Source organism: Tetrao urogallus (assembly GCF_951394365.1).
Source record: "Tetrao urogallus genome assembly, chromosome: 10".
Lineage (NCBI taxonomy): Eukaryota > Metazoa > Chordata > Aves > Galliformes > Phasianidae > Tetrao > Tetrao urogallus.
Genome location: NC_136823.1, coordinates 10,072,941 through 10,086,405, shown reverse-complemented (window position 1 = coordinate 10,086,405; position 13,465 = coordinate 10,072,941). Strand labels below are relative to the sequence as shown.

The following is a 13,465-nucleotide window of genomic DNA, read 5'->3' as shown; positions in this document are numbered from 1 at the left end:
CTTCAAATGAACCCATTCAGATCCACCCACTCAAAGACCACATCGCAAAGTCAGGCACATCTTGCTCCTGACTGCTGAGCTCCCATAGCACTTTTATTACCTTGTATTTTTCAGGCTGCTTTTAAACAGGTTCAGGCAAACCAAGTTTTAAATCACAAGGAGCTGTAGCACAGACCACGTTTTCAAGGTAACAAAACGCCATACAGTCCAACTTCAGAAATGGACTTCTTTTCCTCCTTTAACAACAACGTCTTCAAAATCATCTGTAAAATATCCACGTTTAGACTAATTTTACCTTTAAGTATATCTGAGATTAGAGTCATTAAGCGAGAAATTAAACCCAAAGGCAATTCTGCCTCACTGTAACAATGTCAAAAAAAATGTCCAAGCAAGCGAAAAATAGAAAGCCAAAAATAAATACACATGGACTGTGAGTTAGGCTCTGACAACAGATTGTTTTGGAGAAGTGAGGGCAGGATGCCTTCCTTCTAGACTAGGCAATGGCCACAAGAACTTCATAGCCTGCATGTTCCTTTGCTCTTGACTAAATCTCTCTAGAAGAGAAGTCTCGAAGCACAGCAAGTTGGGCAAAAGAAAGTTTTAAGCTTATTTATGCTGTTGCTTCCTTTGAAAATGGCAAATTCCAGAATGTACTATGTTTGGGCTTTACGTAATACATGGACCACAAACAGCAGAGTCAGAAAGGTAGTTGGGTTAATAAGTGTTGACGATTTGCCAGGCTGTGGGGAACATCAGGGCTCTGTGAAGTGCTGAGATACAGAGCAAATAAAGAACTTACGCCTCCAGTTTCATGAATACTGGGTATATGCAGCAGCCATTTCCATTTTAAGTAGGCCAGCATTTTACTCTGGGACATGCCTCATATATTAAGATGGCGCTTTACATCCTTTCAGGCAGCTCTATATTTTTAGTTTATCTACTGATGAACTCTTGGGAATCAGAAATGTTGTGCAAGGACTAAAGACCCAACAGAACCAAGAACTGCCATCTTAAAAAACCTATCTAAACAATAACTGTTTTCATCCTTTATAAATAGGAGCAAAATATGGATCATTTTCACCTTTGCAAATAACAGGTCAGGAAATGCCTGGGTACAATGAATCCAGTGCTGCTCTGCTCTGCCTTTACGACTAAATAAACAGCAGCTGCCTGCAGCTTGCGGCCTCTCCACTGATTCCCTTGTGGGGGCCATTTATTGAGTCATAAACTCCTCCGATAGTGTTATCACCACAGCATTTGGACAAATAAAGGTTGGAACAGAGAAAGATTAAAAAAAGAGAATTGACTTTACTGAGAAAGCAAGAAAAACACTTTACAGATACGTTTGCTTTGAACAAGGACAGAGAGACGAACGGCAGGGCAGGCACATACCTGGCTGAGGGTACGGCTAGGATATCACGCTCCAGATACCAAATACACAGATTTATCTCAAACCACAAAGCTGAATTTCAGAAAGCTCAAACAACCCTAAAGCCTTCCAAGTTAGATATACTGTATTTCAAGTAGCATACCTCGTGATATATCTTCTCTACAAGGCTTCAATTGCTCAGATTTAGATCTGCAGAGTGTCAGTGAGGGAAGCAGAACGCTAGCATTTCTCGTCACTGTACCTGGTTACAGTTCCTCCAGACAGGGAGGCTCCCAGCAGTTCCCTACCCCAATAGGTACATCAACAAGTCTATAAAGCATTCTGCAGTCCATCAGGATGGAAACAATTCCATAACAAGAAGCTAAAGATGATCTGAGCTACCTGCAATACAGTCCATGGCTCCCTGTGTCTCCTGGAGCTGATTAGCTTTGGCAGAAATATTCAGGTCGGGGAAACAACAGCTCACAGCAGGCCAGGCTCCTTCAGGATCCAAATGCTTGAGTGAAGCTGTTCCATCAGGAAGGGACACTGCGTGACTATCAGCTGCATCTTCTCAGCTATGGCAATGTAGGTCACTGCTCACAAATCAGAGGTAAACTTCAGGCAGAGTCGCAATGCTCTGCTGTGTGTTGAATGGGAAATGCGCTTCCATAGAGATCAGTGAAAAGTAGGAGCAGTAAATTGACTACACTTTTTTATTAGAGTCAAGGATAAAGGAGAATGTGGTAGACTCAAGGTTATGTTAGACATCTACGTCTGCTGGAATCTAGTTTGTGTTTTGCCAGGGCTTGTTTGCATAGCAGAGTGACTCACAGCAAATGAGGGTGAATTTTCCCCGTGCTTCCATTACAAACCAAGTATGTTCACATACAGAGAAGTTGCTATACAATAAACTCACTCACCAGTTTATTGCATTGTAATTTCCTTATGCAGACAAGCCCTAAAGCCTTGATAGAAATAGGTTTACCTTTGTCTGTTATGAATAGCAGACTCGTGAGAAGCTGGATGTAGAACAGAGAGAAAAGGCGCAGAATTATGAACGGCTCCTAGCTCAGTGTATGCACTTCCTACTGACAAGGGAATACGTGTGTCTGGTATGCAGCTCTTTGTAACTTGGTTTGGCCAGCAGCTAGAGCACAAAAATGTCACCTTGGTCCCTCTGTGAAAGAGGAGCTCCTAGAGGCATTAAGAGAATGCTCGGAAGAACAGGGATGCAGCAGGCATTTGTTTGCACACAACTGTAAGAAGCAGCACTGTTCACAATCTTGAATCATGTCAATATGTGGTCACCGAAGGCCAATTTTTCAGGTGGAAGCTGGTCAGAGATTCCCTCGCATAAATGCCAGTTACATAACAGATTAACCATCCAAAATGCTATGGAAACTCAGATTCACCCACTGGTGTGAACAGGACGTAGAGGAAGCAAAGAAGGTCACAGAGATCCTAACAGAACTTGCACGTGAGTGCACATTTGCAGGGCAGGAAAGCAATTCAGCAGCAGGACCTACGCTTCCAAAAAAATGATTTCTCTTTTCTATCGGGGTCCAAAAAAAAGAAATTGCACAGATTTCCACTACCCACTCTCCTTTTCCTTCCACACCCTCCTCTCATTGGCATGAGATAAAACCTCGGGGAAACAGCAGCAGCAATTTTCAATTCTCATTATCTAACGGCAGCAGTAGCTCTCGGTGAAACTTGTGGTCAATAAACTACAGGCAATTTTAAAAGACACAATGGGAACTGCCCCTCCCGCAGCTGTCCCATTATCCCAGCTTTTATTAGATTTAAAACCAGCAATTCTTATGCTTGCCGAAGTTCTGCAGAGCCACAGAAACAGACCACCAGAAAAGATAAAACACTCCTAAATTGAACAGGAGGCATTACAGCAACATGCCCTGATGTCAGAGGGCTTAGACATAAGCAAAGTTCAGGTAGCAGGGAGCAAGCCAGAACCCATGAGAACACAAACAAAACTTAACATTCAGAACAAATAAACAGCAAAGCTAGTAAGCATGCTAGATAGGGAACGCTGTGAGCAGATGAGCAACTAGAAGAGGATCACTCCAATAACATCCAACTATAGGCACCAGAAGTTGGAGTTGATAGCTTTGGTGTGCCTAAGCAGTAGAATAGTCACTCATAGATGGCAATTCCACTGACCTCCTTTAGAGTACTGTTCTAGGGTGTGATGCACATGCTCTTGTACTGCCTATTTCTGTCCCCTGACGAGCAGAAAACATACAAAAGTAGTAACAGCATTTACACCTCTATCATGCAGTACAGCAACCTGCTCCAGCAGGAGGGCCTATACAGGAAAGGAGAGCAAAAAATAAAATTTCCAAATTTCAGAAATTATTACCTGATACATTTCTGTGGGGCAGAGGTAATTGAGATTGTATCTCACCTCCTGGATGAGAAATGTGCACAGCAACAGGCAAAGGGAAATGGGTGCCCAAAGGAATGGTCTCAAAGCAACACGGTAAGGGGGAATATGCAAGGAATTACAGTCATCCACTATAAGTTGTAATTTTAGCCTAGAAATCTAGAGCTTGCTTTCTGAGCCTAATGTATCCATGCCTTGGAGACATTTTACCAGCCATCAAGAAGAACTTGTAGAGAACCAGATGCTTCATTAAAGAATATTCACCAAGCCTTATAAAATCTTTAGTATAAAGCAGAAGAACAAATCACCAGCGTACCAGCGAGCTGAAGTCTCACATCCAGCTTTGAATATAACATCTTTCTATAATAGCAAACAAATTCTGTTTAAAAGAAAAAAATAACCAAGAAATCAAGGGATTGTGACCCCTCTTTCCCACATTCCTCCAACCCAAATGAGGAATGCGTGAGACGAAAAAACATTTGGTAGATGCTGCTGCTAATTTAAACTTAAAGAAAAATAACAGCTTAAATAGCAAAGGGAGGAGTGAGTTTTACAGTCCAGGAAAAAGCACAACAGCTTGTGATTGCTACATATATCTCTCAGGAGCCAGAGGAAGCAGTAAGAGCATCGAGGCAAATTGTCAGGGCTTGAGCTGTCCTGGGATAAAAGAAAATACAGGATGTTCCACTTTGCACACATCTGATTTGGGTTTGCACTTGCAGAACCCTCTCGTGCCTGTATCCAGCTGCAAGCTTCAGCTACCTGTGCCTCAATGTCTCTTCCCCTTCTGATAGCACAGCAAAGAGATTCACGCACGCTGCCATCACCCACAGCAAGTTCATGTCCTATGCACTGCTTCTTCTGAGAACTTACCAAAAGAATGGGGAAAAAAAATTCTCTGAACACTCTGGAAACTAAGGCCACCTCTCCAAGTTCTTTGGTTTTCAAAAATACATACCAAGAAAAACCCACACTACACAAATCTAAGCAAGCTCCAAGTTAATAGGATCTTTCACTGCCCTCTGCTGTTACCAGTCATTTAGCTTCCCATTTACTCTTTAATAATGCTGGGCTGGGGCTCAGGGCTGGCAGCATCCCAGCCCCTTCCTCAGGCGGCTTGGAGCCGCAGCTTGCAAATATGCTGAAGTTTAATGCAATCTGTCTTCTTTGGTAATCACATTCCGCCCGCACTGCATGCAATAAAGATGTATTGGTAAATGCATTTGCTAAAGATATACTCCACCAAAAAGGCTGCGAGCCTGATTTACAGGAGGTAAGGAGGAAGCGTCAGGTAGCAGAGGCTGGCAGCGGATGCACCGGCACTGCGCACAGCAACAGAGGGCACGGATTGTGCAGCAGCAAAGGCACTGCTTCACTTTAGAGCTAAGAAAGAAAAAGAAACCACATGTTTTGGGAGCTGGGGACTTTAAAGATATCAGAGAAAAGCCCTTTCCCTGGCAGCTTTAACCTTGCTGATTTGCAGACATACAAAGACCTTCTTTGTAAACAGGAAGGAAAAAAATTCCACCAGGAGCAGCAACAACATTTGGTCTAATATATCCTGACAATTTTCCCATCTCCTTCTGTCGGGCTTCTTCTGGGAGCCGGCTGGCAGCTTGTTTCATGTTATACTTAAATCAGGCATACAGCACAATGCTAATGCAACAGAGAAAGACTGCTTCTATGAAATCTCCACCTCCCCCCACCCTCCGCTTTCACATTAATAATCCCAAGAGAAGAGTCTCAGTTTTCTGCTCCCAGAAGGCTCCATCCCTTCCCCAAACCCACCCTACTATAGTCTCGAGACCCACTAGAGATTTTATTTTATAACCAAAAAAAGAAGTCTGCCCTCAAGGGACATCTGACCCACTGAATTCTCACGTGGGGAACAACATCCTTTACACTCCAGACATCACTTTATGTCTTATCACACATTTCCCAAGACCATATCCTAGTTGTGATATCCAAATGCTTCCTTTTTCCTTTCTCCTTCGCCTGCTTTCAAAGTCACAGATTCTTCCAAGGTGCTCAGCACTCACTGTCCTAAGGAACAACAGAAGCTAGGAGTGCTCTACATCTCTGGAGGCAGAGCCATAACAGCTTGTTGAACCTCTGCACAACACAAACACCTTTTAGAGGCACGCAGGTCCCTCAAGAATTAAGTAGCTTTGCTACTTAACAAGTGCAGCCATGAAAAAAAAAAGCAAGACTTATAATTGTGAGGTCCCATAATGGAAGCAGAAATGCCCAAAATGTCGCTAATACTGGCAAATAGATGTAACTGCCATTTGCAGAACACAGCATCCAAGAAGGTGAAACGTGGGATAACTGATTTTGAAGCTGAGGAGTATCCACACTACTGCTCTGGGGGCAGCTCAGCACCATAGGGGCACTGGTGGGAAGGAAGCTGGGACATACCACAGTGAGACTGGGCAGCACTGGATCAATGCAAATAGACAAAAGTACATCCTGAGGAAAACTTGTCTCCTATAAACACCCCATCTTACCTGGAAGATACCACAGATCCCAGAGATATTTCCCAGAAGAAAACACTACGCAGAACAGTCAGCAAAGCCAGCAAGTATAACAGGGAAGCTTTTATTACCTTCTGAGCCGCACTAACGCAGCGCTGATACTCCTTAGCCAGCTCCGAGCATTTGAGCACTTCACGTTGGTTTTCTTGATAGCACTTCAGAATTTCAGACTGCAGACTTGCACAGACAGGATCAACGTTCCTCCTCCTGTGGGCAAAACGAGAACAGAAAGATGTGCAAAGGGGAGTTTTCAGCTACTGACTACCACTTGACTAGTGGCACACACTAATCTTGTGTTGGAGTCACTTAGCCCTAAAAGATAAAGAAACCAGTAGGAGCAGCAATCACCAAAGTGGGTTAAATGACCAACGATGTCTTCCAGCTGAAAAATCCAGAGTACTAAGCAGAAAGATGGAATGTATTCTTACTAGGTCAGTATGGGAGGTTTTTAGTTTTACCCATAGATAAAATACCGTGTCTCCTCCACAGTTAAGAAGAATCAATTCCAAGAGGTTCAATGATTTCTCCAAGTCACACTGGAAATCTTTGATAAAACTCAGGAATTCTGTCTGGGCCAGCACCAGATCTATAACAGGCTGACAAGGAACTGAATGGGCTCATTGAATGAGCTACCTCTACCTACTGAATTCTCATCTATTTAAACATTAAAAATATATATATCCAGCATGGTTGTGAGTACTGTAGTTCTCCTAGTAACTAAACAAAACAGAAAAGGGAATAATATCAAGACCAGGTATCTGCTTCTTTGTATTTCTGAAGCAATTAGTACTCACATCCCACAAGCAGCACTGACAGCTACTCAAGAACAATTACAGATGATGCTCTCAGACTATCATGTGCATGGGTACATATGGCACATCTTCAGCAACAGTACCAATAACAGGAAGGTCATTGTAAAATAATCCAAGCTACAATGGCACAAGCACAGTAACAGCAGTGTCATCAGCTGCACAGACAGGCAGGCACAAATTGCAGGAATTTGCAGCACAATTGCCACAGTACATTTCAGCAGAGAACATGTGCTGAGGAGTAGCAGCACTAAGACACTGCCTTCTAAATCATAAATCCACTTAATTCCTTGCATTCTCTGCCTCAGCGTGCTTAAAGAGATCTGTGCTAAAAGATCAAATGCACCTCTTCTTTCCAAAGCACCCGATGTTATGGGGAGGCACAAATGCTATGCTGTGCTACATTCATTTCCACAGTAACAACAGTCACTCGTTCAAGCAATAGGGTTTCCCAGCCAGGTACAAAGAAAATGTGACCTATTCCTGGACAGCTTTCATTCTCTCTCAGGTGAGAGATTTCTAAGAAACGTGACATCTTGAAGCCAGATCATCCGAAAGCGTTTTGGAGACCACAAATAGGAATTTCCAAATCACGCACTCAGGAAGGCAAGTAGAAAGGACAAAAGAAAATCAGCAACGCCATTGCTTCCTCAAAATAGTTTGGTTGAGACATACTCCAAACAAAACCTCTGCCCTCAGTTGTACTCTGCAACGTACAAATGAGCAGGCAGTGGAACAACTGCCCAGCAATGTGGTTCACATCCCATTCCTGCAGGCTTTCGGCGCAAGGCTGGATCTGGCCCTGGGCTACCTGATCTAGCTGTGCGTGTCCCTGTTCATTGCAGGGGACTTGGACTAGATGGCCTTTAAAGGTCCCTTCCAGCTCCAAGGATCCTATTGATTCTAGCAACAATGTGACAGCCACGCTCAGAAACACTTGGATCAGAAAGCCACCAAAATACAACACAAACTTCTTTCCCCCATCTTCTCTAACCCTATAGCTTTTAGAAGAAACTTGTTTTGTATGCAGCCCCCAGAGGTGAGCATGCATTAGTAATTTCTGTGTTCCATAGCAAATTACCTTTAAAGCCTCTGAAAAATCCATATTCCAAAAAAAATCTTCAAATTTTGGAAAAGAAACCAGAGAGAGCATCAAAAACTCATAATATCGGCATTTTGCTTTGTCACTAACTTTAATATCACTCTAATCAAATCAGTGAGACTGTAGAAACGATACCAAACAATACCAGGTCAGGAAATACCATCAAATCCCTCAATTCATTGAAGAAGTTAAGATTTTAAAATTAGGTTTTTCCAACTCAGCCATGTTAAACTGAAGGGCATTTTGTAATTTTCAGGCAGAGGGCTGGGGGAGGGAAAAGGCAGAACGTGTCACAGCGTGGTCTGAGTTCACTGGAACCAAACTACACGACACAAGCACAATGGAGAAACTCCAGCTATGCATCAGTGGTACCACCTTCTCAAAAGAGATTTAGAGAATCTAGTCAACATAGCACAAAATCAGCTGACGTAATTATCAACACAAATCCCACAAATCCATTTATGAGCGCATCCACAAATGAACTGGAAATTCAACAAAACCAGCTAAATCCTACAGAGGATGACATCTCACTTTGGAGCAGGAAGGCAGTGCTGCTCAGAGGAGCGTCCCTGCAGCCCACGGCGTGGTGTGACCTGTGGAATGACAGGAAACGTGAGCCCAGCGCAAGGGAGCACATCCTGCACACTGCAGGAACCCAAGTCCAATGGAGCACACCTTGGCTGAGGGCAGCGGTACACTGAATTCCAAAGGAGGGAGAGCTTTGTCAGCTGTACCCCTTCAACCTCAGCCCAGCACAAGGCTATAGGCAGTACCCAACCTTCAGGAAAAAATCGTCTTCTGGACACTGCTCTTGGTAAATGCTTTGCTGCTGGAGGGGAATGCTTTACACACTGAAGGGGAAAGAACATGGTGGAGAAGGAATGAGGTCTGAATGCAGAAAGAGCAGAAGAACAGTAAGCTTTGACCTTTCTTCTAAAACGGGTCACAGTTTTAAGCATAATGTGCTACCACCAAGAAAGGTAGGCAATTAGCCTCTGTCTAAAATAAAACGCACTGCAATTGCTACTGCTATTACGAAAACAGATGCAGGAGGCTCATTTACAGCAGCTAAAAAAAAGAGGGGGAAAGAAAAAGGTCTGAACAGGAAGGCTAGAAAAACACCCACAGACAAGGAACTAGAGGAGTTGAGCTCTGACAACACCCCAGATATAAATGCAGGGCATACGAAATATGAAAGATTAAAACAATAATACACAAGCAAGGAAGAGGAAAGGAGAAAAGATTACAAGTGGGGGAAAAAAGGATTAATCTAGAAATAAAACTCATTAGCAGTGCCTCCCCAGCCACAGTGGAGAAAATCCTCAGCTTCTCTGCTGTGCAATGGGACAGAAGGCTACGTACGCACAAAAGCCACAATTCCAGATTTTCTTCTCCCTCTCCCACTGAAGGATCTAAAATCAGGTCTTTGGCTGGAAAAGAAGGGATAGGTTTTCTTAAAATGAAACAAAGGGCATCCTTCTCCCTGCCATCCCTTGAGGTAAGACGGAACGAATGTGATCTTGCTGCATTTTGACACAGCGAGAGTTACCAAATCCTCTCTATCACTGCGTATTCCCTTTACTTTATTTAACAAATGAAATCTCATCAACTTATCCTTCTTCTATTATCACTGCTGACATCAATCTGATAATATTGGCTTGGTGTGGAATCGTGCTATTATATGTCCTCTTTATATTTAATTTAAGAGAAACGTCTGCAGTGGGGTGAATATGTGAAGCAAGCTTTTTATTACTGGCAGCAGTAAGGACGCTGGGAGTGAATTAGACATTCATCTTAGTCAGGGCCAATCTAGTGGCTCAGAAGAGGTTTTCTTCTTAACCCTCTCCTAACTGTTCAACAGCGGCAGGTAACTGCTGCTCCAGTCAATAAGTGCATTCATTTGTCTTGGCAAATTCACTTCTATGTGGATATAAACCCCATGAAGAAGTGCTGAGCATCTGGGAGGTTAAAGCAAGGTTCTTCCAGAATTTCCATCATAAGTGCCGCAGTAGTGAGTAGAGTGCTGGTCTAAATGTCCATCAATTAATCAAGGAGCCACACGGCTCTCAAAGACAAACACACAAACTTATTTCAAGAACCAATTTAAGGCAGTATCATCAGTACACAGATCCCACAGGCAGGCTTCAAACATAGCACAATGGCTACCAGCTCGTTGCTGCTGACAGCTTCCCCTTTTGGAAGGAGAATTATGGGCTTGGTATTGCAAAGCGAGGGAAAGCTGGAAGATGTGTATGCATTTGCTACTATTTCCACCCTGATGAAAAAAATCAGACTAGCCAAGAAGAGACAGAACTTGAAAGCTTTAGGACTTGACAGCTCCTTAAACTAGTCCAAAATCCACAGTGAGCATCACGCCGTCACTTGGCTTTACTGGGTAGAACAGCAATCCCAGATGGAATTAGAGGCAAGATTCTCTTTTTACCTTTTACTCTGGGAAACCATTCAAGCTGAAAAAAAACCACTTAGGACAGAGACTGAAGGTATCTAAACCTAGACATTTAGATACTTCTACTCAAAGCCAAAAATCAAAGATACCCAAGGTTTCTTGTACAAGCCAACTTCAGAATAGCTTGCTCCAGTACAGAAGCCACCTAAATGGTGCAGCAAACTCAAATTTCCTGTGGGCTGCAGAACCCAATAACCAGATTAACTACTTTCTGCTGCACTATTCGACTGCAACCAGTGTCAGAGCTAACTTGAGCAAACCACATTAATCACCACCATAACTACAGTGCAGACAGCCTCAGAGGTCAGCAATGAGGTGCATGGGCTGCACTGAGAGCAAAGCCCAGGGCATGCAGCAGCAGTTTCTGTGTCGGAAAGGAATCAGAGATGTGTCAAATAGTTGGTTAGCACGGTTGTATATCCAGGGCACACCAGATGTATTTCAGACTAAGCTCAGCGATGTTTGGTCACATGAAAGTGGTGTGCTGCACTGTACGTATACAAAACTGCTAAGTGGTTAACTGACCTGTACAACTGCACGCTCCCTTGAGTAGCAGTTGGCTCTGATGGTTCCTCTTTAACATGTCAGGAAAAAAATTCCAGACAGATGCAATACACAGCATACAGAAAGGTTCCATCCTCTCTCATTACTGCATCCTTGACATTTACAGCAGAAAATTAAACACAATTGAAGCATTTCATTCACATATAACAAACTCATCAGCACAGAACAAACAGCCAAGGAAGCCAACTTCCATTGCAGGATGCTGTGCTATCACAGAGCAAAAGCTACTGCCTATGGGATTCCCTGACCCTTCATGTCAGCTTGATATCATGGCTTGAATGAAAGGGAAGAATCATTTCTCTCACCAAACAGCTGCAAAATAAGAGATGGAAGATTCCTAATAAATTATCCCAATATCTACTAAAAAACTATCGGTGCTATTTAAGCTACATAACCAAGCATAGTGTAAACAAGCTGCACGCCTCACAAGAATAAACTAACATTATCAGAAAGGAAATCTCTCTGATCAGTTTCATGTATTCAAAACACTGCTCAACAGCTTTGCCACTGATCTGCATGGAATACTCTGTTCGTAGGACCAACATACTGCATAAAGGACATGGATTAAAAGGAAAGGTGAAACCTCATGACAATTTTCTTTAAGAATAGGGGCACTACCTCCACATTTCTACTGTGGTAGTTGCATTCCTAAATCCTTCCCATGTGTCTTTTCATACAGTCTGCAACACACTACTGCACAGTGCAGCATTTTCTCTTTCCTTCTCCCTCTTCACAGCTGCACTTCACGAGCAGGTCGCCTGCTTTTCTTTCCCCCTACCTTATCCATGGAAATGCCTAATGAATACATATTTATGAAGTACCTCAGTTTCCACACAACCCTGTGATCCTAAAAAATTTGTCACTCAAACACTTCCCAATCTCTGTTCCTCTTTTGACAGCTTGTTTGAAGCTGTCACACAATTCCCCACTGCAATTTGTGCACTCGCGCACCCTCGTCCTTCCCAGGTCAGATAACTCCTTCCTTTCCAATCACAGATGCCCAGAAGCTGTTCTGAAATCTTCTTCTGTGTAACTAATTAGATTTTATCACTGAGAACAACAAGTTAAAGCAAACGTCCAAATCTCAACAGCAACTTGTATTGTCACTGTGCTGCTGGAACTCCTTCAGAGAAGACAGTCTAACCTGACCATGTTTTCTTTAGGAAACAACAACAACAAAAACAACTCTTTAAACATTCAGACTGAGGTGGAATGTAATATTTCAGAGCTTTATATACACCTAATTTCAGAACGCTCACGGAAGTCAACAACAGTGTCTCCATTTCACTGATGAAACTCATGCAAAGAGATTGTGTGACCCACGGAGCGCAGGTTCCAGCTCTGTATCTTACTTTCACTCCAACACAATGCAAACTGTTTGCCCTCCTACATGGTTTAGCCATGGAGCAGCCGTTCCCCATTTAAGCAATAGGCCACCCAAAAAACATCAGTTTATATTTATTTGTACAGATGCAGTTTCTACCACTTTCAGCAGGCTTTCTTAGCAGCATCCCTACAGTTGTAGGCGCTGGAGGTGAGTTATAGGTTTTGCGTACAGGGGGTGGCAACTCCCCACCAAACCTGCAAACCCAATCGCTAATCACCCCTATTAGCATTCTGTATGGCAGATGGCAAGCAACGTGAAATAATGAGAGATCTCTCCCCACAAGTGGATAATTTCAGAGAACATGGATGTGAATTCTTTGCTGATTACGATGGTAGAATACTGAGTTACAAGAAACTGTCAGTTGGGAAGATGAAAGGAAAACTACAGCCTCTCGGCTGCCTTGCCAAGAGATACAGAAGTTTACAGAACTGGATCTCCTGCCCACAAAGCCATGCACCATTTTTGCCAAACTACTAAAAGTTGACTAGCAAAGATGAAGAGCCTAAAGTTAGCAGCAAAATGGTCTCTGGAAGCCAAGCAAGAATGAGTCAGAATCTTGTTGCTGGAAGGAGTTCTCTGAATCAGAAAGGAAGCTGGCTCAGCTCCCACAAGGCAGAAAAGCAATATAGCAAGCAATAACTGAATCTGAAAACAACACACAGCCCAACAAGTGACCCGAATAGGGATTTTCTTTCTTAAGATAAAAAACATCATCTAAAAACTGGTTAAGAACTCAGGTCAGGAAGTGCAGTGCCAATGCTGAGAGTATTTGGGTTGCGATAATGTTGTACTGTCAGGCTTTGCTGGGGAAGCGACTGCTGAAAGAATG

The 13,465-nt window shown here is 43.1% G+C and overlaps 1 protein-coding gene across 1 annotated transcript in view; it reads right to left on the bottom strand.

Annotated features, from left to right (window-relative positions):
* CHCHD6 (coiled-coil-helix-coiled-coil-helix domain containing 6) overlaps positions 1-13,465 on the bottom strand; it is a gene marked incomplete at both ends in the record, with an annotated part of 109,893 nt that overhangs the window by 34,542 nt on the left and 61,886 nt on the right. Inside the window, 1 exon segment of the mRNA XM_079540598.1 lies at positions 6,379-6,514. Coding sequence (XP_079396724.1) covers positions 6,379-6,514 — 136 coding nt within the window.